The 27,523-nt window shown below is 40.8% G+C and overlaps 3 protein-coding genes across 7 annotated transcripts; 1 reads left to right on the plus strand and 2 right to left on the minus strand.

Moving 5' to 3' along the window:
- Window positions 1-638: 638 nt before the first annotated feature.
- LOC118209551 (alpha-2-antiplasmin-like) lies at window positions 639-9,949 on the plus strand. Of its 3 annotated transcripts, none has more exons than XR_004761728.1 (10): window positions 639-794; window positions 4,127-4,198; window positions 4,310-4,399; window positions 4,917-5,151; window positions 5,575-5,718; window positions 6,039-6,227; window positions 7,420-7,562; window positions 8,270-8,474; window positions 9,160-9,614; window positions 9,645-9,949. XR_004761728.1 is itself a non-coding variant. In XM_035384953.1 (9 exons), exons 2-9 carry the CDS (start codon window positions 4,142-4,144, stop codon window positions 9,498-9,500), a joined length of 1,404 nt encoding a protein of 467 aa, XP_035240844.1. In that variant the 5' UTR covers window positions 639-794; window positions 4,127-4,141; the 3' UTR covers window positions 9,501-9,949. The 3 variants fall into 3 exon arrangements, 1 of the variants encoding a protein (XP_035240844.1); XR_004761729.1 differs by having other exon boundaries at window positions 9,160-9,608; window positions 9,639-9,949; XM_035384953.1 differs by having other exon boundaries at window positions 9,160-9,949.
- A 228-nt stretch (window positions 9,950-10,177) lies between these two features.
- On the minus strand, window positions 10,178-16,365 carry LOC118209552 (proteasomal ATPase-associated factor 1-like). Of its 3 annotated transcripts, none has more exons than XR_004761730.1 (12): window positions 16,222-16,365; window positions 16,076-16,116; window positions 15,678-15,781; window positions 15,129-15,218; window positions 14,024-14,122; window positions 13,546-13,696; window positions 13,136-13,330; window positions 12,638-12,729; window positions 12,153-12,215; window positions 11,552-11,634; window positions 11,056-11,138; window positions 10,178-10,567 (listed from the first exon to the last, which is right to left on the minus strand). XR_004761730.1 is itself a non-coding variant. In XM_035384955.1 (12 exons), exons 1-12 carry the CDS (start codon window positions 16,266-16,268, stop codon window positions 10,490-10,492), a joined length of 1,179 nt encoding a protein of 392 aa, XP_035240846.1. In that variant the 5' UTR covers window positions 16,269-16,364; the 3' UTR covers window positions 10,178-10,489. The 3 variants fall into 3 exon arrangements, 2 of the variants coding, with proteins under 2 accessions (XP_035240846.1, XP_035240847.1); XM_035384955.1 differs by having other exon boundaries at window positions 12,153-12,268; window positions 16,222-16,364; XM_035384956.1 differs by lacking the exons at window positions 16,076-16,116; window positions 16,222-16,365 and having other exon boundaries at window positions 12,153-12,268; window positions 14,024-14,099; window positions 15,678-15,695.
- A 1,250-nt stretch (window positions 16,366-17,615) lies between these two features.
- Window positions 17,616-22,236, minus strand: LOC118209133 (pleckstrin homology domain-containing family B member 1-like). The gene is made up of 6 exons (XM_035384292.1): window positions 22,188-22,236; window positions 20,590-20,742; window positions 19,637-19,739; window positions 19,374-19,413; window positions 18,725-18,827; window positions 17,616-18,023 (listed from the first exon to the last, which is right to left on the minus strand). Exons 1-6 carry the CDS (start codon window positions 22,234-22,236, stop codon window positions 17,890-17,892), a joined length of 582 nt encoding a protein of 193 aa, XP_035240183.1. The 3' UTR covers window positions 17,616-17,889.
- Between the last annotated feature and the right edge of the window lie 5,287 nt (window positions 22,237-27,523).

Below are 27,523 nucleotides of genomic sequence, written 5' to 3' on the forward strand. Positions count from 1 at the left end.
CATGTCGTGTTCTTCTTTATTAAGTAATGTGTACCTTGCTCCGAGTCATTGAGAGCTGGTCTCTCCTGTACACACTGTGCCTCTCGTTGTTGTGAGGCAGTGAGAGCTGGTCTCTCCTGTGCTGTACACACTGTGCCTTTTAGTGTTGTGAGTCAGTGAGGGCTGGTCTGTCCTGTACGGTCTGTGCCTTTCAGTGTAGTGAGCCAGTGAGAGCTGGTCTCTCCTGTACGGTCTGTGCCTCTCTGTGTTGTGAGTCAGTGAGAGCTGGTCTCATGTAAGGTCTGTGCCTCAGTGTAGTGAGCCAGTGAGAGCTGGTCTCTCCTGTACGGTCTGTGCTTCTTAGTGTAGTGAGCCAGTGAGAGCTGATTTCTCCTGTGCGGACTGTTCCTCTGATGATTCATGTCCAATAATCATACTCCCAGATCCAGTAAGAATTTTGTGCAAACAATGTTAGATATTTCTAAACACAAAATTGAGTTTAAAAAGGAAGAGCACTTGTACAGACCGCTTCAGATCCACTTTCCCTCTGTGTGTTAGAGACATCATAGCCCTGCTAGTATATTTCAATGCTCAGTTTCTCTGTTTAATATTTCACCTCTGGATCTGTCTCAATATTTACATTTAGAACAAGTAGTGACTTAAATGACGTGCAGATCAATTGAAGTAGAAATTTAACTTGTTGCTGAGAACCTGCCAGAACTGAGCACTGGAGATCTCTCTCATTGCGCATTTGTGTGTTCCTCTCTCTCTATTTTAGACTGGATAGCTGGGCCTCCGGACTTCATTTTTCCAAGGTAAGCTCAACTGTTTTTTATTTATTTATTTTTAAAAAAATTGCTATGTCTGCCATTCCCCTCATCTGTGCAGTGTCTTATTCCTGATGGTGAGAGCTGTTATTTGTATTCAACTATAGCTCAGCTTTGCCTTGCAGGTGATCTTTTTATGAGCTAAACATGTCTAACTAAGGTTATGCCCTTTAATTTTGCATTGACCACGTATGTGTTGACTAGTGCTAAAAAAACATTTTTCACAATAAATAAAATGTGGGCTTTTCAGATCTGCTTGCATGTACTTTTGTGTACAGAAAGTTAAAACATCAAACTGACACTTGTGAAAGTAACCTTTCAAAGTTAAGATTTAGATTGGAGTGAAATTTGTGAACTTTCAAGCCATTTTTTGTAATGTTCTGTTGTGCGGTTGTGGTTTGTTTGTCCAAACTGGAATTGTGAAAGCACAGAGACCTTTAGCCTTTAAAGCATTATTGATTTTTTTTGTAACTAAAGCATATTTGTAACGTTTTCAAGGCTATTTCAAACTAGCCTTCTCTCATGATAAATAAATCAGAAAACTAATGGTGGTTTTGTGCCGGAGGAGATTTTTTGTTTCTTTCAGGGATAGTTCACTTTATGGGTTTTTAAAAAATATTCTTTCAGTTTCATTGCATGTTTTCTGTTGGCTCAGACAGTTTTTTTTATGTACAATGAATGATTTTAGATATCTGTCTGTACAAGTGCTTGTGTAGGCTAAATTGATTACAGCACTGGAAAGGCTGTATATGAACAAAGTTGGGGCAAAAAACAAAACACTATAAGCAAGTCCGGTTGTTGCTGCATTTTAGATGAACAAGTAAATCTAAAATTATACAATATAACACCAGTATTGTGCCTATTAAATTGAAGAACATAAAGAAGGTGTTGAATCTACATAGTGGTGTGTCTCTGCCAACCGTGCACTTGTCCCTAGAAGGGAGTTCAGTCAACCAAGACTACGGAATCTCGTCATCTAACAGCAGTCTATACTGACTGGTCACTCGGGTAACCCCGGTCCTCCTGTTGAGCTGCACATGAAACATCTTCCTCCGACTTGCTTGTCTGTGACAACCCGACTTGTACACTGCTGTGTGATAAGTGGCGGTTGCAGCCTACTGCTTTGGAAAAGTGCACACGTTCTGGACGGTACACCAATGGAAAGAGAAAGACGTAATAGATTTTACATTAAACTGAACATTTCAAAAATGTGAAATAAATACCATTAACTGTGCAGGTGCCCACCTTTGGTCAGAAATAAGAAATTATAGACTATGATTGCATTATAGGTGCAATAAATAGAATTTCTGACCTGAGTCAAGTTGCAGTTTGAATGAAAACGGCAAATAATTTTGTTACAGGTCGGACTGTTTTAGTAAGCTTATTTATTGACAGCAGAAATTTTGACCAGACACACACAGTTCCATTTTAAAGTAGGCTAATGTAAATGATATATACAATTCAATAAAAAATGTACATTTTCAAATAATGATCAATGTTATGTTAATGCAACTGCATTTTGTAGGGAAGGTCTTACCAAACGTGACTAAGCGGCATTATTTATGTAAATTAAAAGCATGAGCATGTGCGTATAACTTCAGTGTTACTTACTTGGGCCTCCAACTGTGGCAGCTGCTTTACTGTTGTGCAAATTTGATGAATCAGACATAAGACACTCATTATCTGTATGAGTATTGATATAGACCAGTGTTTCTCAACCCTGGCCCTGGAGACCCACTGTTTATGTTTCTGATCAATTAAGATTGTTGACAATGTGTTTAACTTCTACCATAATTGTGTGGTTCAGCTTAATTTAACACAAGGCAGGTTTGGCTTGTTGCCATTTGCAGTCAGTAAAACCCAACCCATTTTATACTAGTGTTTTCCGGTTTCCACAGCAAACGGGACCCAACTAATTTCACCTGTCAGGTTATAAATGAAAAAAAGGAACCTCTTTCAAATAGAATTATTTGCCACATAGCACATACAACAAAGTAAATGAAAGCATAAATTATTCTGACCAATTGAACTTCCTGGAAAGTACATTTGGGACATTTATTTTTACAGCATACATAGCTATTTCTGGCTTAATGTCCCTTTAAGGGGGTAAATCATCCTTCAGTAGACATAAAAATTCAAATTAAGAACAATAAGTGTCTAATTAAGAACAATTTGCAGCTCAGTACAATGCAGAGCTTGTTACTATGGTTGGAATAAAAACCATAGTGGGTCCTCAGGGTCAGAGTTGAGATACTGGTTTAGACCCTTCTTGAAATCTGAAGGAATACCACCAACCTTAAAGTTTACTTCAAACATGCTGTTCAAGATGACATATTGTCCGCTGTGGGTTAACCCAATTTGCAGTCTTAAGCTGTAATTTTCCTAGTATTTCATAGCCTACTGTTACTACGTAATGTATTTGTGGCAAATTGGCATGCCAACAATACATTTCCTCACACGTCTGAGGAAGGATATAAGGAAAAAGCAGTGCGACAAAATAACAGAAAACTCAAACAACAGATTTCTCCTTGACTTTTAAATAGTTTGAATATTACTGTATCCCAATTAAAGCCAACATATAAATGCAAAAATCTGCATGAACAAGCATATGTATGGTATCGGCGTGTGTGCCAATTGGTGCAGCTGTATAAATTCACTCAGCGCACAACACAAGGCAGCGTGAAATCAGGATAGGCTACACCAAAAAATCCAAAAAGAGAGATACTTCTACAAAATGGCGGTAAAGATGCATCCAAAAGTAAAGAAAGCACATTATGTTCCCTCTCACTATGAATGTGGTGGAAATCGCCAAATGCCCAAACTGAACTTTATTCAGAATATCTGTTTGCTCATAGAAACGATCAATCAATTAACTAATATTATTGCAAATATAGCATTGTTTTAAAAATCATGGTTCTGCGATGCACATGTAAATTATTAAACATTTCCCCCCCTCATTGCTTTTGATAAATTAACTGTGTACAAATTAGGAGTACACCATTGAATGACATAGTTATGGTCCTCTGGGTTGAAGCAACCTGATGTAGGCGTTCTCAATTGATTTATTCTCTGTCCACTTTTCACGTGTAGCCTGCCATTATAAGCATCAGCGTTAGCCTCCTTTTGTGCTCAGTGAATACTCGAGCTGAAGGGACACTATGAGGAATCCTAGGTATTGGAATCTTAGCCTTCCCCAACAGAAGTGGATTGATAAAGAGCTCTTTCAAATGTGGTATTTAAAATTTAGTCCAGCACTTTCCGATGTTTCTGCATTACTGTGTGTGACAGGGACTGGTGGTGATAACGATGTTGTTTTCCAGGCGGACCGAAGGAGCATGGATACTCGTATGCTAGCACTCCTGTTGTTCTGTCTCTGCAGTCAAGGACTGAGCGTAAGACGTCTTTGTGGCATTGATTAAGGTGTTTTCAATATTTCTGATAAAAATGAGGCACAGGCCCATGTTCTCTCAGAGTGTTGATGAAATCATTATTTCTGTCCACAGGACGACGGGCTATTTGAAAATGGGACAGGCAGCTCTGGAAAAATTCCTCTTGTGCCCCTAATACCCCTGATGCCCAGCCTTCCTATAGGGGTCTGTGCCAAACCCATATCACTGGCATATTCACAAAGCATGTGTTTTGTGTGTGTGTGTGTGTGTGCGCGCGTGCGTGTGCGTCTTCTTCTTTTTAGCACTTGGCACATTTTGAATTTGATCATCACACTTGGTCATATTTCATCTGCACACCCAGGTCCAGTAACTGTGAAAACCTTTCTTAAGCAGAAACAACTTAATCATATTCTGTAAGTGTTGATCAGTCCCTCAGATTGCCTGTCAGAAATTCAAGATTCAAGCCTTCGCATGGATATTTTGTATTCTTTTCAAGGTCAAAATTCTGCATAGTATGCCTTTAATGTTCAATTTAATGTTATTGTCTTTTTTCCATGTATTTATTTTATCCATACTTTTAGTGTGTGTAGAGCTATGTACATGACATTAGAAAAAGGACTCTGCAAATAAAGGTATTATTATAAAAATTATTATTTGACCCAAAGCATGTACATTTCAGATGTGCAATCTCTCTCTCTCTAATGCTGAGCCTCTCTCTCAGGACCCTCTCTCCCCTACCAGTAATGGGTCTGTGCCCCTGGAAAGCTCGGAAGAGGAGGAAGACCTGAAGGACTGTGGGGGTCTGGCTTCCAGTGCCAGCGCTAAACGGGCTGTAGGGGGCGCTATAATGAAACTGGGCCTGGAGCTCCTGAAGACACTGAAGGACAGTCCAGAGCAGCCCAACACAATCATCTCACCGCTTAGCATCTCTCTAGCTCTCTCACAGCTGGCTCTCGGTGGGAGGCTTGTGTACATTTGTTTATCTGTCTGCTTGCATTTGTGTGTGTGTATTTGTGTGCTTTGTGTGTGCTTGCATGTGTGTGTGTGTTTGTGTGTGTTTGCACATGTTTGTGCGTTAAATATCTAAAAAAGAATGTGTTATTTGATTATACAATAATATAATATGAACTTAATTGTTCTCAATTAGACACAAAAATGATTTTAATGTTTATGCATGCAATTTATGTATGCAACAAAGAAATGTTTCATTTTCTATTGTGCCAAATGATTCCTTCAGAAAGAGGTTACATTATGAAACAGTCTGTGTTTTCAGAGCATGTTTGAAAATGTCTCTGGGCATGTTGAATGTTGATGTGTCCAGCAGGGGGCAGTGTATTGCAAGAGTTAATGCAGTGTTCCACATATGTGACTGTTCTCAGGGGCGGTGAATGAGACTGAGCAACTGCTCCTGCATGCTCTGCATGCAGATGCCCTGCCCTGCTACCACAAGGTCCTACGAGGGCTTCTCAAACAGCTGCATGGGGGCGCCCTACAAGTGGCCACCCGGCTGTACCTGAAACCAGGTAAGCACTGGGGGCGAAAGTGGGAGGGCGAGGTTAGCCAGGCAGTACTTTAACATCAATGGTACAAATAAAGTATTTACAGTCATGCACATTATTCTCTTTGCTAAAACGTTGAAACTAAATGCACTATAGCTTTGCCGACCATGTCAGTCTCTTGTTGAAAAAAAGACCTTGAATCCATCCAGAAATACTGATCTGGCTCCAAGCTCCTGAGAACAAAGATAAATGAAGTGAACTGACAAAACCTCCAAAATCAAGAAATTATTCACAAGTCTGGTGCCAAAATTAATCATTTTCACTGTTGGTCTGTGTATCCGCAGGGTTTAAAGTAAAGGAAGCCTTTGCTAAAGAGTCCCTGCATATGTATAAGTCGGATACAATGGCCCTTGCTGGCCTGGAGGAAGTGAACAAGTGGGTGGAGAAAGCCACAAAGGGTGTGATCACCAACTTCCTGTCCAGTGTACCGGCTGATTTAGTCCTCATGCTCATCAATGCTGTACACTTTAAAGGTGAGTCCTCTGAAGGATTGTCTCTCTGTGTGAGCTGTCCAGTTTATTTATTTTATAACATGCTTTGGCAATGTTCATAAATGAGGACCCATGTCATTTGACTAAAGCTTCAGTTAAATTGATTTTACTAAATTTAAATCAGTCTTCTTAATGAAATTTTCTTTCTTGAGTGAAGAATAAAACATAATAAAACACGCTAACATAATTGATATATATATGTGTGTACAATTAACTGCAATTAACGGAAATGATTTTTAATCAAGGAAATCAAAGGAAAATATGTTGAGGAACTGCAAGGTGCCTCATCCTCTTTAAGTACTGTACCAGTGTGTTGATGGGCCCCATGGTCTGGTACCTGTCAAGGCACTGTTCCAGTGCATGGATAGGCCCCATACCTTGATAGTACAGACTGTGGCAAGCAGCCTTGTAAGACTGTAGTGTCACTCAAAGATGGGAGAGTTTCAGTTAGATTCAGGAGCACCAGCGCCCCCCCACTGGCCGAGTGGGCTCTCGCTGTTCCTCCTGCTTACCTGCCTTCATGTGACACAACTGGAGGCCCGAGCCAAACTCACAAACTGTGGTGTGATAAGAAGCAGAGCCTGACATAACCTGTAGGTGAGGGAAGGACATGCTTGTGAGCTCTGGTAAATATGATTGGACATTCCAAAAGTGGGAGAAAAGGGGAGAAAGGCATTTAAAAAGAAAATTGGTGGAATTAAATCACTGTTTTAGAGCACATATTTCAGCTTCCTCTATTTTCAGCTGATGAGCCTCCACTGTTAGCTGTATATGAGGGACATCTTATATCAACATGTCTTTTAGATTTCCAATATGTCAGTCACACATTGCATGATTTGCATTAAACAAATATTTTTAGAATTCAGCTTGGGGCAGCCAATTATTGCAGCTGGAATTAAATTTAGAAGGCAAATATACTTTTCTCCCAAAAACTGGAGAAAGCGCTTCAATAACTAAACAAAAAAAAAAAAAAACACCTTACCTTGACGAGCATATGGTAATTATGCATCCATCTTGGCCATAACCCACCTTTTTATGTTTGGATCTACAGAGGTGCTATTGACCTTAATGAGCCTGTGGAGACCGCTGATAACTCCTTGTGGTGTTACTCCAAGTGCTGTCAGGGTTGGCTAATGTCATTTTTAAAGCCTGTGTCTGTTTATCCCACACGCAGGGCAATGGCAAGCTCGCTTTGATACCCGTTTCACCTCAAAGGACCTCTTCTATCTCAATGACAAGGAAGTGGTCCACGTGGACACGATGCTGGGCCCGAAGTATCCCCTGAGTCTGCTCATCGACGTCGACCTGGACGCCATGGTAGGACTCCTCCATCCGTATCTCCATGCCATCAGCCGTCTTCCCATTTCCATGCGTTCATGTGACTATAAGCGGGGAACTCCCGGTTTTGTGCACACTGCCAAATGGAAATGAACCTGCTGTACATAATAATGAAAGCATCCTGTGTAAGAACAGGTGCTTTCATTAGAAACCACCTGTTCATTAGAAAGAACAAGTGTGCATGTGTATGAGAACATGTATATAGACCATGGACCATATACATATAGAACATGTAATTAGGTGTTGTTTCTAAAGATTCAAAAGATGCTTTTGCTGACTGCAACCAGTGGGCCTTGCTGAAATCACATTGTGGCACTTTTCCAGTTTGGAAATGCCTGAAATGGTGGGCAATTTTAAACCTGGTAAATAGACTTTGGGAAACTTAGTTGTGTTTCATCTGGTTTCAGAAATCAACACAACCCTTTTTCCATTTACTGCAGATTTCTGTTCTATTTAATATGAAGCTGTGTTGAATCTAAGTTGGTGAACCCTAAGTGAAAGCAGATTTAGCTTCCAGGAAACACACATCCTCACCTGTCCTCTTCTTAATCTCATTTCATGAATTTACTCAACATTAATTTCCTCTTTTTTTATGTACTCCATGTTTGTCCATCCCTCTCTCCCTGATCCCAAATATTCCCAACCCCCCCCCCCCCCCCCCCATTCTCCCCATCGTACTGGAGTAGGTGGCCCTGTTCCCTTTTAAGCAGGGCATGAGCCTGCTGGTGGTGATGCCCTCTTCAGGGCAGGTGAACATGTCGGCTATCGGTGCCAAGCTCAACACCACAGACCTGTATGCCCGTTTGGGACGTCCCAAGACCATGCAGGTCAAACTTCCCAAATTCACACTGGAATATGGGAGTGAGCTGAAGGAAGCCCTCACTAGCATGGGTAAGGGGGAATGCACCTGAATGCAGACACATGTATATGCACACATTCACACACAGGCACATACAGATTTTAGGGCCAGGCACCGGACTCTGGCCTTCTTATGGAAGCAAATGTAGCAGGTTCTGTTCAGTACTTGGATAGACCTCCAGAAGCTTGTCACTAGAAGCAGAGTTGGGGGCTAGTGGGGGCGATCTTTCTTATGGACCTTAAGGTTCTGTCTTTAAGATGTGATGTTAAACTGAAATCCTAACTCACTGTGTCCATTCAAAATCCCACTAAATATTTTTTGAAAGAGTAGGAATGTTTATCTTGGGTCCTGGTCAAATTCACCAAAAGATGGTGAAGATATGTGACAAGATAAATGACTCGTATTTCATGGGCTGCAATACCCTGCTTTTTGTACCTATTTTTCTAGTTGTCACTGGACTGAAATTGGTTAACCAGAAAGGTCAACAAAATTCTCAAAGTTCACAGACAGTGTCTATTACAATATGTGTATGTGAATATAAAATGAATTGATCATCCTGAGGGTCTCTGCCTCTGCTACTAGACCTAGCAAGCTGCTCCACCTGTGTAAAGCAGCACTTCCTGATATCCATGCATGTGTAAATGTTTATTAAAGCTAATGCTCCGGCACGGAAAACTCTCAACACATTTCAGTCTGTCCCTCCTTTCTTTCCCTCAGGGCTTGGGGAGCTCTTTTCCAGACCCAACCTGGCAAAGATAGCGGACGGCTCCCTGCTGGTGTCCAGCGTGCAGCACAAGTCCTCCATGGAGCTGAACGAGGAGGGCGCGGAGGCGACGGCTGCCACCAGCGTGACCTTATCTCGCTCCAACCCCACCTTCAGCGTCAACCAACCCTTCTTCTTCGCCCTCATGGACGATAAAACGCAGACCCCCCTCTTCCTGGGAGTGGTCAGGAACCCTAACCCTGCCGCCCCTGTCATACAGATTGGGGGCTCAGGGAACAATGATAAATTGCCTGACAAGACTAATGGGCACTCTGTTAACCAGCTACCCAAGTAATTGCAACCTGATGGGCTGAGAATAGAGTAAGGCAACTGACCTGGAACTGCAAGGCTGTCTATCAGGGAGAGGAAAATGCACACATGCAAGCATTTCGCACTGTGACAAACACACACACACACACACACACACACACACACACACACACACGTAAACAGATATTCACACGCGCACACTCACACTGATACCAACACCAATCGCACATTGATACCAATAAATAAATGTATTATTTTCCCCAATGCCAGTGTTCAGGAATACAAACGTTGAGGCAAAGCATCCCAGTATTCAGAACAGGGTGAATATGTGAAAACAACCACAGTGCTGAGGCATCCTTTCCCTTTTAACAGCAATATTAGTAGCGCACTAGGTCCCCTTTTCTCCTGAATTTCACTAACTGTTCTCGTGGAGCATCTTGATGTTTTCGATTAAAGAAATGTTACTGAAAATGAGAGATGTCATCCTTCAGATATCATTGTCCCAAATACTTCTTACCCTGTCATCCATCAAATAGGGAACCTCAGCGTTCATTGCTTTAAGCAGGCGGACATTTAACTTTGTAGGACCGTGCCTTTGCTGGCTGTCTCATGCTACCTTTGGTTTGTGGCACAAATGCTAAAGGCGTTCTATAGTATCTGTAGACTTTATAAAAGTAAAATTAAATGTCACAAAAAAACTGATTTCAATTCACAAAAATCACAACTGAATTTATTGTTCAGTGAAAAGTGCACATTTAACTAATCTCATGTTGATAAAGAACACCTGTTCAAGTACAGCGTAATCACTGCTTATGCACAATTTATAACTTGAAGCTGAGACTTTGTGTCCAAACATAATTTCTGCCCACTCTGAATATCAAAATGCATAGAAAGCCAACAGCACAAGCGATACTTCAAGAGGCCTATAGAATCAGGCTGAGACATTATTGGAATGCCTTGAGAATTCCACTGCTGTCCATCACTGGCCACCGATAAAAGCACCGATGTCGTAGTTCATAGGCTGGACAGCTGGTACTTCCTCACAAGCCCATCTCTGCAGCACGTGAAAATGCACTTCTCCCACACAGCCACCTGCACCACAGTAAAATGCATATTTTAGTACTGCAAGTGTTCCAAGTAGAAAACAGTCAAACAATACTATGGCTTATCACTGGGGTCACAACCCTAGTCCCAGAGTTTTATGCCCCGTGTATGATCGATTTCATTCCAACCAATCTTGAAATTTTGCTCTGGAACATTTCACTTGCAATATAGGCTTGACTCCTTACCATTTCCTTTGCCTTTAAACTTCTCTGTACAAATAGTTTAGTTTCAGTGACCAGACGCCCACATTTTCAGTAATTAGGCTGATTTAATGTTCAAGTAAATTATTATCATCATCATTATTATAGGCTATTCAACAAGTTGTTTATAAGCTGGTCTGCAGTCAGTATTGTCATTAGAAATTTGCCTATATATTGATAATCCTCTGGAAGATTTCCCAATTTTTGATGCATGAAAGAACTCAAAGCCCCTGGTTAATCAATTAGAATGAACGTGACTGGACTAGAAAGGTTCACCTTGTAGACGGGATCAGCATCAGGACCAGTCAGTTCAATGGTATGGTCGAGGTCTTGCTGAATGATAAAACAGCTGCCATCACCTGTTAATAAGAGTACATTTGTAGTTATGCGGGTGTAGAAGTCCTTGGGTCAGCTAAACACATTTAAAAGGCAAAGCCACAATTGTAGCATTTAGCATGTGCTTTATTGAAACGTGTTACTGTAAGTGTTTTCATGTTGCACCCCCCCCCCCCCCCGTTTATCAAATAACTCAAACAAAATATTTAAAATAGTAATTTCTAAGATTTCACTGAAAATTTTCAGCCTCACTCATAACAGTTGAAAACAGCTGAAAGTCCGTAACAGATTAAATGAACCACTGTGCCACTCCTTCTCTTATGTCCTTTTATGGCTTACGAGTGCCACTTTGAACACTTTTGCATTTCATTACACATTATAAAAGATAAGAAAAAAACACCCCATACCCACACAGCCGTAACAAGGCCGTTCTTACCTTGGCTGGCGATAAACCCCTCTCTGACTGGTATTATTGAATGGACAGGGGCTCCAGATCTGTGGAAAACCTGTACAGGCGTGCTGTTGAGAAACAGCCCGATTCATCCATCAGAGAAGCCATGGAGTGTACAGTCAGCATCCTATTCAAATAGTCCCCTTCGCACCCACAAAGTATCCTCCAGAAAACCCACATGCCTTTTTGCATGACTTTTCTATGAGCTTTTCCATTTATTAATTATGAAATGATTTCCACTGTCCATGAAAACCAGCAGTTTTCAGGGGACATATAAACAACAAATGCTAAAGAGTTAGAGAACTTTTGCACAAATTGATGTTCCCAACATCAATGTAGCAATCACTTTCCTAAATATATGGAGAATATGAATAAAGCTAATCACATGCTAAACAAGCTGGAAAAATAGACATTCTGTATTGCAAGAAACACTTCTAAGTTGCACTCAACAAAATGCCGCCAAAAAAACAAACTCTTTGTTACAGTGTTAAAGGTTGTGAATTTATAGATAATCGTTTGATTGAAACAAATCTACAAGAAAACTACCATAGACTACCATTTAGATTCACACTGGCTGAAATCTCACCTCAAACACCTCAGGTCGAGCTGGTAGATGTTTCCATCTTGGGCTCCAGCAGCTACATACACACTGGAGAGGAAGGTGCAGCAGTTAAAGGCATCTGACCCATGAAATTCAAAAACCTGAGAAGGGAGACATCAATATTAGCATTAATCACACAGTCTTACTCACAGTTTGTGGAAGCAATGAAAAGGTACCCGAAGGCTCGTACTACAAATTCATAAATGGAAGAATTTCATGAGAACAAATTTTTAACATTCAATTAAACTTTTTGCAACAGATGCTTTTCATGTAGGCAAAAATAAGCCAATTTTCAGTTTTCATATATTTCAAGACATACTCCACTGACACTCCAGTGAGGCTGATATTGTCTTCTTGTGGATGGCATTTACTTGGCTCCTTACTGATAGCACTACATTGACTACGAACCCGAGCTCCAAAAAAATGAAACCATAATATATGATAAGTGGGTGAACACGGACTTAACTTACAGGAGTCCTGCTCTGAAGACCAACGCCCTGGAGCTTCTGGTCTTCTCGAGCCAGTAGCAGCAGCTTGTCTTCAGTTCCCACCTCTCGCTCACCTGCAACATTCACAGTTCACATCACAAGAGAACGGAAAAAATGTCCAGCCAGCTGCTCAGAGGACAATCACTATGTTGAAATCTTAGTGTCGGTTTCTGGAGGGGATGTCTGTGTAAAACCTTTTGATCAATTTTTCTGATCACTGTGTACTACCTTTAAGACTAATAGCAAATGCTACCAATGCTTAGTAAATGATATGTTTATGGCAAACCAAAAAGTTTGAATTTGTTTATGAATGCTAGCCAAAATTAGCTAATATTGGCCTTGTTGAATGCACATCAGGATTTTATATGGGTGCACTAAAAAGCACTGTATCAGCCTACTTTCAATACAGAGCATTTAATATGAAAACACATAGGTCCACTTAACCTCTGGAAATTTCAATAAGTGAACTGTGGTATTTACCTGGGTGCTCTGGAGGGGTCCCCAGATTGATGCTGTTGTCAGCTGTTCCCACGCAGCAGCCATTGACTGGCGCACCGCAGTCTGCCACCACAGCCAGACAGGTTGATTTCCCACAATCCCACAGCCGAGCTGTACCATCCCGTGAGCACGACACCACATTTCTTCCTCGGTCCACAACAGAAGTATCTAGGATACCTGAACAGTGGGGGGAAAAGAACATCAACTCAACACCAAATGGCTCTGATAAAATTTAACTCTGTATCTCAAAACAAGGTCAACTTGACCCAAAAATCCTGAATTGGTAAAATGACTGCATGTATTTATGCAGTGGCTAACAGCTCTGATCCCTGCAGTTCACAGGGGTTCAGGTAGCCTTGCGGTCTTGTGAGCTTCAGCGTATGTGGACTCACCTGCTCTGTGCCCTTTAAGCGTGACGGGGCAGGTGCCATCTTCACAGGACCACACCTTCACCTGCGCATCCATCCCCCCGCTCAGCACCACCATTCCCGAGGGGAAGAACCTGCAGCAGTTCACATCGTAGATGTGGCCAATCAGCTCCCTCTGTCAGAAACCACACACAGACCAGTAAATTCTGTCAGAAACCACTCACAGGGCATGTTCAAATCCATGTTTTAAAGGCACACTATTCAAAATTAGATTACGATATGAAGACTAAGATAGAAATCTAATGAAAAATGCAGGGTCTCTCCGAGCACAGATATTGGTCTGTAGTAGTTGAACTGCAGTATTATCTGTAAAAAAAACCTAACTTAGATGGGATATATTTTCTTATTGGTGGATGCACAGGCTTACGTGCATTTAATGTGTGCACCCCGATTATCGCGGACCCTTCTATCTATAATATGTGCACCTTGGTCAATCACTCACCCTTCTGTCCCCATTCTTGCAGTTCCAGATCTTCATGGAGCCATCTGTGCTGGTGGAAACTCCCAAACCTCCTCCACTGGAAATGTCCAAACATGTTATCTGTGACATTCAGACAGCAGATGTTGTATTCTCGCTAATGAAAGTGCATACTCATCATCATGTGAAATTACAGTATGCTGCACTATTTAAAATTTTTTTAAAAGACACAAAATAAATGGGATTTGGCAGCAATTCTCTGAGTTTCAGTAAGCTTCCAATATCCAGTTCCCTGAAGCAAGCACCCTAAACATTAAGCATCCTTTCATGAGGCCTGTCCAGCAAAAGCGCTAGCACTAAATGCAGTGACGTGCCCCACAGTCAGAACCTGGCTGCACTAGCGCTAAGCTGAACTGTCCACACCAAGACCCTGAGAGGGAGGGAGGGCTCCAGCTGGTAGGCTGTTCTCTGCCTTCCTGCAGATCACAGACATCTCTGGCTGACACAGGCAGTCTTCCAGCACAACAGATGAGCACCTCACCCAGAGCCAAGAAACAGCAGCTATCTGAAACCACTTTGGAAGACCTGCCCCTGCCCCTGCCCCTGCCCCTGCCCCTGCCCCTGCCCCTGCCCCTGCCCCTGCCCCTGCCCCTGCCCCTGCCCCTGCCCCTGCCCCTGCCCCTGCCCCTGCCCCTGCCCCTGCCCCTGCCCCTGCCCCTGCCCCTGCCCCTGCCCCTGCCCCTGCCCCTGCCCCTGCCCCTGCCCCTGCCCCTGCCCCTGCCCCTGCCCCTGCCCCTGCCCCTGCCCCTGCCCCTGCCCCTGCCCCTGCCCCTGCCCCTGCCCCTGCCCCTGCCCCTGCCCCTGCCCCTGCCCCTGCCCCTGCCCCTGCCCCTGCCCCTGCCCCTGCCCCTGCCCCTGCCCCTGCCCCTGCCCCTGCCCCTGCCGGATTGAAATGTGCACAATTTTTTATGGCATATCTTCTCTATTCTCAAATTTATTTGATGGGGTTTGAACCGAAACAACAGACAGAGGCAAGTTGCTCTGATAACCTCTCTTATGTTCCAAAAAACCCATTTTATGTACAGAAAAAGAAAGGTACTGCATTAATACGAAACAAAACACTACTTACACTTTTATCATGAATCTTTGGAAAAGATGTGTAGGGAATTATGAATGTGGATGATGTTCTTCCAGAAGGACAGGAAAGGTGGATGCTTTTCTATAGAATAATCAAAAATACATTGTTTGGATATCACGCTTCATAAAAATTTCCAGGTCTTAGAACACTCTGAATACAAAACACAGGACAGCTACTGATACAGGACAGCTACTGAAAAGCCATAGTAGTCTTCCTCCACTTTGAAAAAAGCTTTAAATCCAGGCTGTGTTTAAATTTCACATAACTATTTAAGGCTGCAGAGGGAGGGGGTGGTGAGTTTTTGAAGAGGCCTAGTAGATAGCTCGGTCACAAAGTTAAAAAACTGAATTCATTGCAGTATGGAAAATTATGAAAACCAACATGACAACTCTATGTTTATTGCTTGTGTGTTTATGGGGCAAGAAAACTAAACAACGGGAAAAGGCAAAATAACAGGGAAAACGTATCGCCTGCTATAATGCAAGCATTTGTGTTCACTGGCTGGTGTTAACTTCTTGCTATGTGGCAATGAATAGGCACCTTTGAAATTTGCAGCACTTCGAACTCCTCGGATGCTGTGACCGTGGGTATGCCGTCGCAACTGACCCCTTGACATTTCAGGCTACCATACACCGTTGGCTTTCCTACAACAACAACCGCATATTAACAAACCGCATACAGTTGTTTCAAGTAGTTTGCATGCTAGCTATGTTAGCTAGCTTATTTAGATACCTGGCACAGTGGTTAATTCACAAGTCCTCGTTAATTTACACGTAGTGACACGTAGTTTACTCAGCTATCTGTAGCTAGACAGTACAGTGAAACGTTTACTTCATGATGTCACTCAAACGCTCATTTCGTTAATCGCTGTCACGGTCAGCTACTTATCCTTGCAACCCGATTGACTTATGCAGTACCTCCCATTCTCGTCGCCGTACCTGGTATTTTGCATGAAACCCAAACTTCCCCCTCGTTTTCTCTGCAAAAATAGAACAACGATGACATACAATGTGAGGCCAACTGTCACATTATATATTCGCAGCAATGGCGAAGATAGTAATTCGGAGTTTTTGAAGCAACTTACCTTAACGCCGTCCACCAGTCGCTTTGGAGTTGTATTCTTGCCTCCATTTTGTAGCTTCCTTTATTGTGAATACGGTTCTGCGTTGCGTGATTAGCGTTCGCGCTTTCAGCGTGCGGACGCAGCGGGCGTCTGCGTAGAATGTTTTTTTAATACCGGGTAATTTTTTGGGTGCTTTTTAGTTTTTTTGAATGCTCCGCCCATAGAATTAGACCGTGCATCTGTGGTATTTTGGAAATCGGTAATCTAATGACGTGAATTCGTGACCAGAATTTAGTGATTTGTATTCATAGAAACACATGGTTCTGATGGAATGGGGCAGTGAAATGGACAACATGAAAAGGGAATAAAACAATCATCTGGAACAGAAGACATGCGGGGACTTATTAGACAGCAGCAGAGAGTACTGCCACAGTAAGGTAAGGACCTTAGGTAAGGACAGGTAAAGGGGGAAAGTGAAAAACATGAAGAGAAGCACTGAGGACATGCAAGTTTCAAGAAGTGTCGTGGAGCACTGCCATCATGTAGGACTCAGAAGATATGAGAATGCAGGCAGAGACAAAGAGCCAAAGTATTTAGAGCAGGGATCTCAAATTCACCCTGGATGGGCAGTTGGTTTTCAGGGTAGCCTATTTCACCATTTAAGGGCTTGATTTCATTCATCAACTGTAAAGAGTACACATACTTAAATTTGGTAGTGATTGAAAACCACGAAAACCTGCAGTCACAACAATCCTCCTGGACTGGAGTTTGAGGCCCATTTAAGGTCTTTACTATCCTCATCTGGTCCTTAATGGAAGCTCAGCTCAGTCCTTCAAAATATATTTTCACAACATTAAATGTGTAGACACAGGAGAGTTTCCCCCCCCAAGCTTTATTTAGATCATTCATTGTACAACATGAGCAGCATTTCATTCGCAAACTGAATTCATCAGTGCCATTTGAGAAAATTCTATTACTATTTCTCAGGTTTACCTAATCACATTGCATCACTTTTATCCCAGAAAGGCTATGTTCTGTGTTGTTTGCCATAAATGTTCTGTAAACATTAGGCAACAAAATAAGCTAATACTGTTCTGCAAAACTCACTATAAATGTGTTTTTTATGTAGAAAAATAGGTCACATATTAAAAGTGTAATGTAGTCTCTTCCTCTGTTTAGAAATTGATGTTGAATACAGCAGTCCATTATGAACATGCATGCACATAGGTCCTATGTTTTAACTTTACTCGTTTTTTAAAGGAGGCTTGGAAATTCAGAAATTATGAATGTACGATTACTTCATTTTAGTTAGGCTCTCATCCTTTGTACTGTCATATTTTGATTTATGAAATTAAGATTATGAAGATGTTTAAAATGTACTATCTTGAATTGTCACCAAAAATGAATTACAAAAATGAATGAATCTGTATTTAATTCTTTCGATCTGTGCAGAGACAATTATGATTTTTTGATTACAAAAGTAACCAAATGTCACTTCTATGAGAAATATATATTACCACATATTGTTATTGAATAAATACATATGGAAACATTTGGCATAACAGGCCAAAGTTAAGCTGCTTAAGCCTAGAGCAGTTCTCTCACAGGGCCTGAGTGCTCTCACATTGCCTCAGGCTAGTTCATCCTCCTAGCTCACTGGGAGACAGATCTCTGCAGGCACTGGCCACTTTAACAGAACCAGAATGGCATCCACATAAAAGACTGCAGCGCCGCCCCGGTGGCCATCCCTGCCAGTAGCCCCAATGCCACTTCTTCTCCCATTCCATCACTTGGGTCCTCCTGGATCACAATATGGTGGGTACCTACATTTAGAGACAATCACTTCAGTTAGTGTGCAGCAGTGTATCAGTTACCTAAATTAACTTATTTGGTTATTATGGTTCAACAGTCACAGAATTTATATATTAGTACTGCAGTATTATTTGCAAGTTCATATGTATAGCACATTTCATACAAAATGTAATTCAAAGTGCTTTACACCAGACATTAGAATACAAGAACAGAAAAAGCAGAATAAAATACAAAAAAAAAAAAACAATAAGGGAAATGTTTTTTTCAAATTAAAAATTAAAAAATAATATTTACAGTGCAGGTTTCCAAATATTTAACACATACAATTTTATTTTAGATTTAAAAGTGGTACTTGTTGGGGTAAGTCTCAGGTCTTATGGACGTTTGTTCCAGACAGTGCAGCATAGTAGCTAAAGACAGCTTCACCATGTGTTGTTTTATATTTAGGAAAAATAAGTAAACCTGTTCCAGACAACCTGAGAGGTCTAGAGGGTTCATATTTTAAAAATACATTACAGATGTATTTAGGCCTCAAACCATTTAGTGCTTTATAAACAAGTACATTTGCTGACTGAGAGCGATACTCTCAGTAAATCACTTTTCAAATTAATGTTACATTTGAGCAGTAATCTAACTCCATGTCTGTCCCTGATGATAAGAGATTTGTGGAAAGGACATCTCTTGAATGTAGATTTAACATCTAAGACATTACCTCCATATCCATATCCAGGGTAATCGGGACTGATGTAAATGGCATTGTGGCTGTCTACAGGGACAAACTGGTAGTTGTCATCATATGGATCATAAGTGTACACCTGAGGAGAAAGAGGCAGTAAAATATTGATGAACTGTGTCTTGAATTAAATGCTGAAGTTGAAAAACTTTTAGTAAGTTTTTTTAAATATTGGACAGTCTGTCCTTATGTATTTTTTTCCACTTTATTCAGACAGGAAGAAAGCAGAGGGGGTAACATGTAGAGATGGGATCACAGCACAGAAAGTGCAACGGTGGGGAATGGAACCCCTGGCAACACAGGCCCTATGCACTGTGCTACATGGTCTTGCCCCTGTTTAGTAAGATGTGACATAGTTGCACAGTCCATAGGGCAGGCTCTATGTGGAGGGGAGGGGTTTGGTCCTCTGCCATGGAACTTTCTGAACTGTGATCTCTTCCCTGTGTTACCCTCTTTGCTCTCTACCTGTCTCAATGAAGTGAAACATATTAGGTGTTGCACATTGTCTGCTGTTGCAAAGGCACTGCGGTTCTCCCCACTATTGCTCTCTTTTCCCCTCCTCTCTGGCCCCCTTTCACCCATGCACATAAAACTCCACATTCTCAGGAAAGAGCAGCAGGATACTTACTGGACTTCTTTTTGCCTCCATTAAAGCCAGCTTCCATGATCTGTCACACACCCGCCAGGATGTAACGCATGCATTAGGAGAGAGGAGATAAGGGACATCACACTGTATTCACTCAGGGTCACTTACAGCAAAAGAGAACAGCAGTGGATTCACCTGATTAATTGGAGCAACAGTTCCAGATCTGGGTAACGGCATTCCCAGGCCAGTGATTGTGCTATCCATGTTCTGGGATTGTGGGATATGAGGAACTAACAGCCACTCACAGTGCTTCATCTTCACTGTTGGCACACATCACCATGGTGGACCCATCCCGCTGAAACACAAGCAGCAGGCATTCTCTTGGACGGCCTTCTGGAGGGCACACACCTGGGAACATCAGAAATCATAATCAGCAGTTTAGTGCAGGAATGCACCAAATCCAGGATTCGGTTTGAACTCTCCTGAACCTTCTACAATTCTATCAACAAAACCAAAACCTGTGCACCTCGATGTGTTGAAGGGGGAATCAAATCATGATGTGAAGTTCAGCTGTGCAGCTGGAAAGTAAAAATAGAAATCGCAAACAAAAAAGTCTTGTGTGGCAGTATTTCAGGTCAAAAGAGGGCAATTCAAGTCCAGCCATATGTACAATGTGAAGCTGATTTGTCTTGTAGTGGCAAGAACATTTAACAATACCAACATAGCCACTGCTAAAACATTTGCACCTGAAACATGCAATGGAGTGATTCATTCAGCAATTGGGAAAATGATAGTGATTGACTTGCAGCCTTATTCTGTTGTGGAGGACACCGGATTTAGTCAGCTTCTCCAACTATTTGAGCCAAGGCACAAAATCCCCCCCAGACATTTCTTTGCTGACAAAATTATACCTGACGTGTATGAGGCCGTCATGTCCCGCAAAGGGAACACATTGCTCACTTGCAAGCTTTAGCCTTCAAGTGCCAAAACAAGGCTTTCTGCCCTGCAGCAGTAGTTTGTTCTGCCGCATCACCTTTTAATTCAGAATGTGACCACGAGATGGAACTCCACTTTCCTGATGTTTCAGCTTTTGTTGAAACAGAAATGTGCCATGATCACCTACAGTATGTGTCTGAGACAAACATCAATATATTCAAGCTCAGTAATGGATATTTATAGACAACATTCTCAATGTGCTCAAAACGTTCGAAAAAGGTTTTAAAATAAATAAGGCCTATGGATATATTGATCCCCTTACTTGTGCATTCCAGCCCAGACTTGACACCGGCACACCTTTCCTTGAGACGCAATGTTGTTTCATAGTCATTGCGGTTGTCATCTTTATAGCAGACGAAGGTCCCATCCATCCACAGGTCGAAATAATTCAGCTTCCATCGTTTCAGAATGGAGCCTGAAGGAACAGGTGAACATACCACAAAATACCTGTTAGTCACTCTATTTTAAATTCTTCCCACCTACTGTGTAGTTGTTCTATTTTTAAACTCTATTAAAACAATGAATAAATAAATATATACTACTTAAACTAATCTCTTGCTCAGATGTCATGGGAAGCACTCAGTTGTTTCATTGTTACATCAAAAGAAGATACCCACACACTCACAGTACCACTACAAAATTTGCTTTATTTTCCAGGTTTTCCTCAGTTATGCTTCATGAAGCTGGTGCTAAGATGCACCATTTCCTCTATGGGGATACCATTTGCGGGTAAAAATGTGGCAAAATGTCATTCTTATGCTGATGGCCTTCAACTGTATATGTTCCATTAAATCAATTTCCACTATCCAGGTTGAAAAACACAGTGTAAAACATGGTGCAAATCTTCTACTTCCTCCCTCTGATAAAATTAAGATTATGCTTCTTGGTTCCACTCAGCGTTGTGATATTAGGATAAAATATAGATGCTCTCCGTTTGTCCACAACAGGAAATCACACGTGACCCAACTCTCTCTGCAGCACCATGCTGCAGCAAAAGTGTGTTGAGTGCTGTTTACTTCCCTCTTAGGAACATTGATTTTTTTTTAATCTCAAATGACTCAAAATATATTGTAAGCCCCTTAGGTTAGTTCAAAATTTAGCAGAAAACCTCCTGCCCAAGACTAAGACATTTGGCCATCAAACAGCCATTCATGCTTCTCTTCATTTGCTCCCCATTAATTACTGTCCTGACAACAAAATCTTGTTTCTAACCTATAAAGTGGTGCATCATTTCAGACCGGCGTACCTGAGTAATATTGTTTCTCAGCGTCACACTCTCAATTTACCCAAAATGTCAAAGCTCAAAACGAAGAGCAGAGCTTGTCGCCAGGTGCAGCAAACATTGAAATGATGTCCCTCAGGTCATATGGGAAGCAGAAACTTGACTCTATAGTATTATTAGTATTATTTAACATTTTACATTTGTATTATTGAATTCATGATCTTGACTTTGTTTTTCATCAATTTTAAATGAGTAATCAGATGTATCTATGGCTTCAATTAGGTTTTATAGCTCAAATTAGGGTTCAGCTAGGATTAGGGCTAGGAAAACGGTAAGTCTGAGGGTTGAGGCAAGTATACGGTTGTGTTCAGCAGCTTGAAGAATGGTTAGGACATGGGTTCTATGACCACACAAAGATGTATTATATATGCACATTTTTTCAAGGAAAGCCTTTTTTTTTAAAGCTCAATATCTGAGAAGTATAGATGTGGAAGATTGAAACCTGTAAATTCTTGTCTCAGTGATTTGGCCAGTAGCCTATTTATAGTTTAAGTCAAAGACCAATTGTCTGTTACCAAGGTAGTGGATATTCTCTACTTCTTTATGTAACTCCTTGATAAAGACAGTAACAGGATTACCATGGTGGCCCGTTTTACCGTAGTTACAGAAACACCCATTTTTGGCCATTTGTCGGCTTGTGAGCTGGGAATTAGAAATTGGCTGTGAATTGGAAATTCCCATAAATCCTTTCCTACACTGATCACTGCTCTCAGTATTCTTCAATGTGTTTCACTTGACAAATAATAATATGAGTTAAATTATAAGTGCATATTACATAAGCTTATAGGGTGGATCATGGCACAAACTAGGGAATAAATATAAATATGTAACATGTACCACATGACAATTAATAACTAATCTGAACTGATAACCAATCTGAACTGATTGTTTTTCTAGTCATGTTGCTGTTAGTTTCATGAAAATTACTGAACATATTTCAAATGTGATTTGTATTTAACAATATTATTGAAATGCATTTTGATTGGATATGCATTTGAGTTTATCAATTCAATATATTTCAAACAGTTCAGGACTTGTAATACAAAAACACGGTCATAATTAATGAGGAGAATTAAAGGACGGATCACTCACTCTGTCTCCAGAGCCACCCAGACCTCATCAAAGCCATGTTGTCAGAATGTAGTCCGTCACTGGAGAACGTCCAGGCAGTGTGATAGGGATGTTTTGGTTTGCTAGTAGGTAACCAGTGACTGTCTGAAGTTCTCAGACTTGCAGATCTAGACTTACAGCAGGCCAGCGACTCTGGATTTTAACTCAGCTCTGGAGGGGGGCAGGGTGGAGGAGGGGCTGTTTCTAATCTGAGAGGGATGACATCTTGGATAATTGGAGATTAGTGACCTGCATTTCTATTGCTAAGAATGCTCTCGACACTTCCTTGGCTGTCTTCATGTGGGTCTGTTACAGAATCATGCATGGTGCATGTTATTCTCATGTGTTATCTATAGCAACATGTACATGCTCAGTGACCTCACACACTACTGGCAGTGAAGTACACTTTGGCGAACATTCAAGAACAGTTTACATCATCTTTTTTAGACCTACAGTTGTGATGTCAGTTATCCAAAACTTCATTCCATGAAAGACAATATTAACAGTAAACACTGGCCTTTTCATTCTTGTTATAATACTGTAGCAGCATATCCACGGCATGAATCATATAATTTCAGGATCCAGCCGATACAAAAGCCCTGAAATAAATTAAAGATAAGACATAATTTATCATTTTTGTCCTCTGAAGTGGCTGCATATTGCAAGCCATTGTAAAAGAAAATAAACAAAAAAATCTGACTTTGGATCTCTTAATAGCTCAGTACACATTGGCTAAGGTTCAATCAACCTTTTCCTTAATGTTCACTGACATGTAAAGAGTGAGTCTGTCCATTTCAGCAATCACTAAAATGAACTCAAGAAACTTAGCATTTGAGCCCAAAGTGTTTTTAAATTTACTTGTAAGTCAAAGTTAAGGACCAATATTTGGCTGGTGGGAAGCTCACTTGGTAAATGTGTTGCTTGCAGTGCATGACTGAGCATCACTGAACTAATCCAACCCATGCCAGTGGCGACTAATTGGCTTAGCGTCGCTCAGGGAAATGGGAGGAACACAGTCAGCAGAGATTGTTCAATGCTCGAGCGACTCCTGCTGGCCGTCCGGACACCCATGGCAGGCTCTCTCTGTACACAGATATGAATAGGACTCCTCCACCCCTGCTCACTGCCTTTGCAGCTTGAGGCTGTGGTGTGAAAAGAAGCAGCTGTCTGATAGCTGTCTCGCGGGTTTCAGAGCAGAACCATGGATTGCCTTCACTCTCCTGAGCTGGCTGCGGGGCCAATGCTGTATATGCTTGTACACAGGTAGTTTGAATTGGACATTCCAATTTTGGTGTGACTGGGCATGCCAAATTTGAAAACCAAGAAAGGACAAATGTTGATTGAGTACAATTGTTTGTTGAGCCATTGTTCATGAATTTCAGCTTTAATGATAAATAAGCAGAAACAGGAAGTTCTATTAGCACACTGAAAAAGCCCTGATCTACAGCATATGTGCATGGTAATTAAATGCATAGTGATCATATGAATTTACTAGACATTGGTGGTATTAATAAAGAGTATATATTATGCAATCACTTATGTTTCATCCACTGATAATGTGGTTAGTTCTGCCGTTCCATAACATAATGATAGATTCGGTATCTGTTTTTAAACAGTCCGTTTTTAAAAATACAGATCAACTTTCTTTTAAATGTATAAAGAATAATTGCTTACCGGAATGACATATAATCAGGGATAATAATCTTGGCTGTTAATGTTTTGTTACGTAATGAGATGGCGTCTTGACATCATTTGAATAACTAACCCAGTGAGACCTAATCAGCATTAAAATTCAGGTAATCGCATGAATGAGACATTAATGTTTGGCTGCTTTAATTTGCTTTCTAAAACTGGTAAAATACAACAGGTTTTTAAAAATAAGAAAAAGGTTTTTATCAAACACCATTGCAGGTAAATAAATGTTTAATCCAAAATAAATTTTAAATAAATACATATTTTACAAGCAGAAATAGGCAATACGAATCACCAGGAAAACAGTATGGCGATTAAGAGTAATTACAACACTTCAATTAACACTATGCCAATAAAACACAATTCTAGCCATCTTTTGTGCAAATACAGATAGTTTATAAACAGTACAATATTTGTAGTTTCACCTGAAATCTATCTTTATCTTTTTTTAATGCATTTTTAGTTTCTTCAGACAGATACATGTTCTTCCTGCCCATGACCATGCAATGACAGAAACACTGGAATATGGCTTTTGGTAAACTTTAAAAGTGTAATACAGCCATGGATTGTGCTCTTCCATAATGATTCCTCCTCTCTTCATAGCCTACTACACCAGGGTCCTGGAGAGAGGGGCAGCTAACAGTAACGTCTCTAAACAAACTGGGTTGGATATCACAAACTGGAGAAGAAGCCAATAATGCCATATGGTACCTCTCATTCTGCATGATGGCCATTAGCCAGTAACAAACACCTGGTTAGCCTTTCCCCATTGTCATATCAATAATGGATGTATCTATAATGGTAATTAAGTCCAGGGCCTGGGCTAAATTGACCAACAGCCTAAATGCCACTCCAGAGAATACTGTCCAATCTTGCCTCGGGAAACAATATGAAAACTGAACACCTTTGCATGTATGATATATTTAGCTAAAGCTTTCCCTAGATGAGGACAGTGCTTGGCTGCTCTCAGATGCTTTGACAGTGCTATTGGACTGCTAGCTGCCCAATACAGCAGTGCAATAAAGTCAGAGCGGCTGCAAGCAGCACATACGGTCCCTGCTCTTACGCATGGAATCATGGGAAAAATCCTTGTCCAATGCCCTTTTCACATTGCACTGCTTTCATTACGGGGGCACCAGGGGCACAATGTAAAAGGGGCACTGGACAGACAAACAGCTTTAAAGGAGCAGTGGACTGAGAAACAACAGGCTCCTTTCTCTGTCTAAGGACCCTATTTATTTCTGTACTTACCTACAGTGAAATTAAAAAATACAAATCGTATTCATACAAAGATTGATCAACAGTCCACATGAGTGAATACTGAATGATGTATATCTGCAATATGTCAGAAACTTGAATCAAAAAATCAAAGCCATTTGTCTGGATGTTAAACACAGAATGTTTATCTGCTTACAGTCTAAACCTGCGAAATCATTTGCAGTGCTGTTCTGGTACCTTGAATAGGAGCTTGTCCATTGTCCATACAGATCATATTCATTTTCTTTTTTCTAGAATACACAGCAAAATGTTCACTGTTAAATCTTACAGAGTACATATGGTCCCAGCTAGACTCATATGTACTCTGTAACAAGTTGAATTAACACTGGAAATTTTGCTGTGCATCTGCTTTCAACCTTAAACTGCAGACGGTTTTTGTTTTGAACTTGTGCTCCCACTACATTGCTCCCAACGCAAAGTTTGAAGTAATTCCAGATGCAGATTTTTTGTTCCCTTTTTCGGCAGAAAGCCGTCATCCAAATGTCCTCCTGTGTGAGACAAAAACATAATGAAGGATGAATATGTTGAATTAATAAAACGGTCTGTCCAAGAAAGCCACCACACAGAACATAGGCATTTATCTCTTCTGGTTGTGGTTGGGAATAATGTAGTCAATGTTTTGCCTCGCACTTTGAGTGTCCTGTAATAGGCTGTGACATTTTTGGCTTTTATTTTACCCTGACTTTCTCCAAATGTGGAATGGACAGTTTATGTGTTTTTGTTCCCATTCTCACTGGTGCAGCCTTGCTGTAGATCTGGAGCCTGCACTCTCACTGAAACACGAGTCAAGCTGGCGTTCTTTTCACTCCACAGTCCAGCAGCAAAGCTCACAAACAGATTGAGACCAAGGAAATCACTTCATGCACAGCTTGTGTATCCAGACCCACATGACTGGCCAAAGGGAGGTGCTGGTGAGCAATGAGACCCAGGCAAAACTATAGCCAATTATGCATCAGCATGTGAAACTGAAAAACATAATCTTTATGCGTTGTGATGCAATCCAGCCATATATGCCAGAATACTTTTTCAACAAAATATATAGGCCTACTGTAAATGTATTCTTGTGAATTCTATAACCATAACAAGGGCTATCACTATAACAGTGAATGTGAATCCACATGTGAATTGTTATTTGATTACAAATCTAAAATTCACTGTTATTTAAGGGCATTTTTATACACCTTTTCACCTTTTAGAAATGACAGCTGTTTTTATACAAAATTATGAATTTATGCATATAAAATTATGAAATATAAAATAAATGAAAAAAACATCAAAATTAAGTCTATTAGAATGTTTCAAAGATGACACTCTCACTGTCCAAATGAAACTGAAAACAGCATTGACATGAAAACTCCCCCCCCCCCCACAAATTGTGTTTTTACATTGATGGTGATGGATGCTAACCTGTGTTCAGTCCGTGATGCATTACGTAAACTGTTCAAAATATCTATTAATGCCAGGTGTTGGCACCTGCTATCAGTAATAAGTCAGCTGAACACCTGTTTTGCTGTACCTTGGTGACATAAGTCCTGCTGCAAGACCATTGTGTGATGTAATGGAGCTTGGATAGCGTGATTACAGTTAAATTGCTAGATAACATTTTCCAGTTATTAGACCACCCATTACTTCCAAATTTTTGAGGACACTCACCAGACTCTGTATGCCTTATTCTTTCCGTTCAGTTAGCAAAGTTAACTGATGACCTCCTGATGTTTTACATTTATTAGTATTACATTTAAAATATATATTGCTTTGAAAAAAAACTTCTAATATAAATAATAAATTATCAATTTAAAGCAATAATAGGCCCAAATAAATGAAACAGCTTGTA

The sequence above is a fragment of the Anguilla anguilla genome, chromosome 12, assembly GCF_013347855.1.
Source record: "Anguilla anguilla isolate fAngAng1 chromosome 12, fAngAng1.pri, whole genome shotgun sequence".
Lineage (NCBI taxonomy): Eukaryota > Metazoa > Chordata > Actinopteri > Anguilliformes > Anguillidae > Anguilla > Anguilla anguilla.

Bases quoted from the DNA above. Each gene is read 5' to 3' on its own strand.
- LOC118209551 (XM_035384953.1), top strand. From the start codon at position 4,142: ATGGATACTCGTATGCTAGCACTCCTGTTGTTCTGTCTCTGCAGTCAA. The intron at 4,400-4,916 runs GTCTGTGCCAAA...CCTCTCTCTCAG, and splicing joins TGCCCAGCCTTCCTATAGGG to GACCCTCTCTCCCCTACCAG. The intron at 6,228-7,419 runs GTGAGTCCTCTG...TCCCACACGCAG, and splicing joins CAATGCTGTACACTTTAAAG to GGCAATGGCAAGCTCGCTTT.
- LOC118209552 (XM_035384955.1), bottom strand. From the start codon at position 16,268: ATGGAGGCAAGAATACAACTCCAAAGCGACTGGTGGACGGCGTTAAG. The intron at 14,123-15,128 runs GTAAGTAGTGTT...TGAATGTCACAG, and splicing joins CAAAGATTCATGATAAAAGT to ATAACATGTTTGGACATTTC. The intron at 10,568-11,055 runs GTGAACCTTTCT...ACTGTGGTGCAG, and splicing joins ATGCTGATCCCGTCTACAAG to GTGGCTGTGTGGGAGAAGTG.
- LOC118209133 (XM_035384292.1), bottom strand. From the start codon at position 22,236: ATGGCCAAAAATGGGTGTTTCTGTAACTACGGTAAAACGGGCCACCAT. The intron at 20,743-22,187 runs GTAATCCTGTTA...CTGTTCCTTCAG, and splicing joins CGGTAAAACGGGCCACCATG to GCTCCATTCTGAAACGATGG. The intron at 19,414-19,636 runs GTGAGTGGCTGT...GGTGTGTGACAG, and splicing joins AACAGTGAAGATGAAGCACT to ATCATGGAAGCTGGCTTTAA.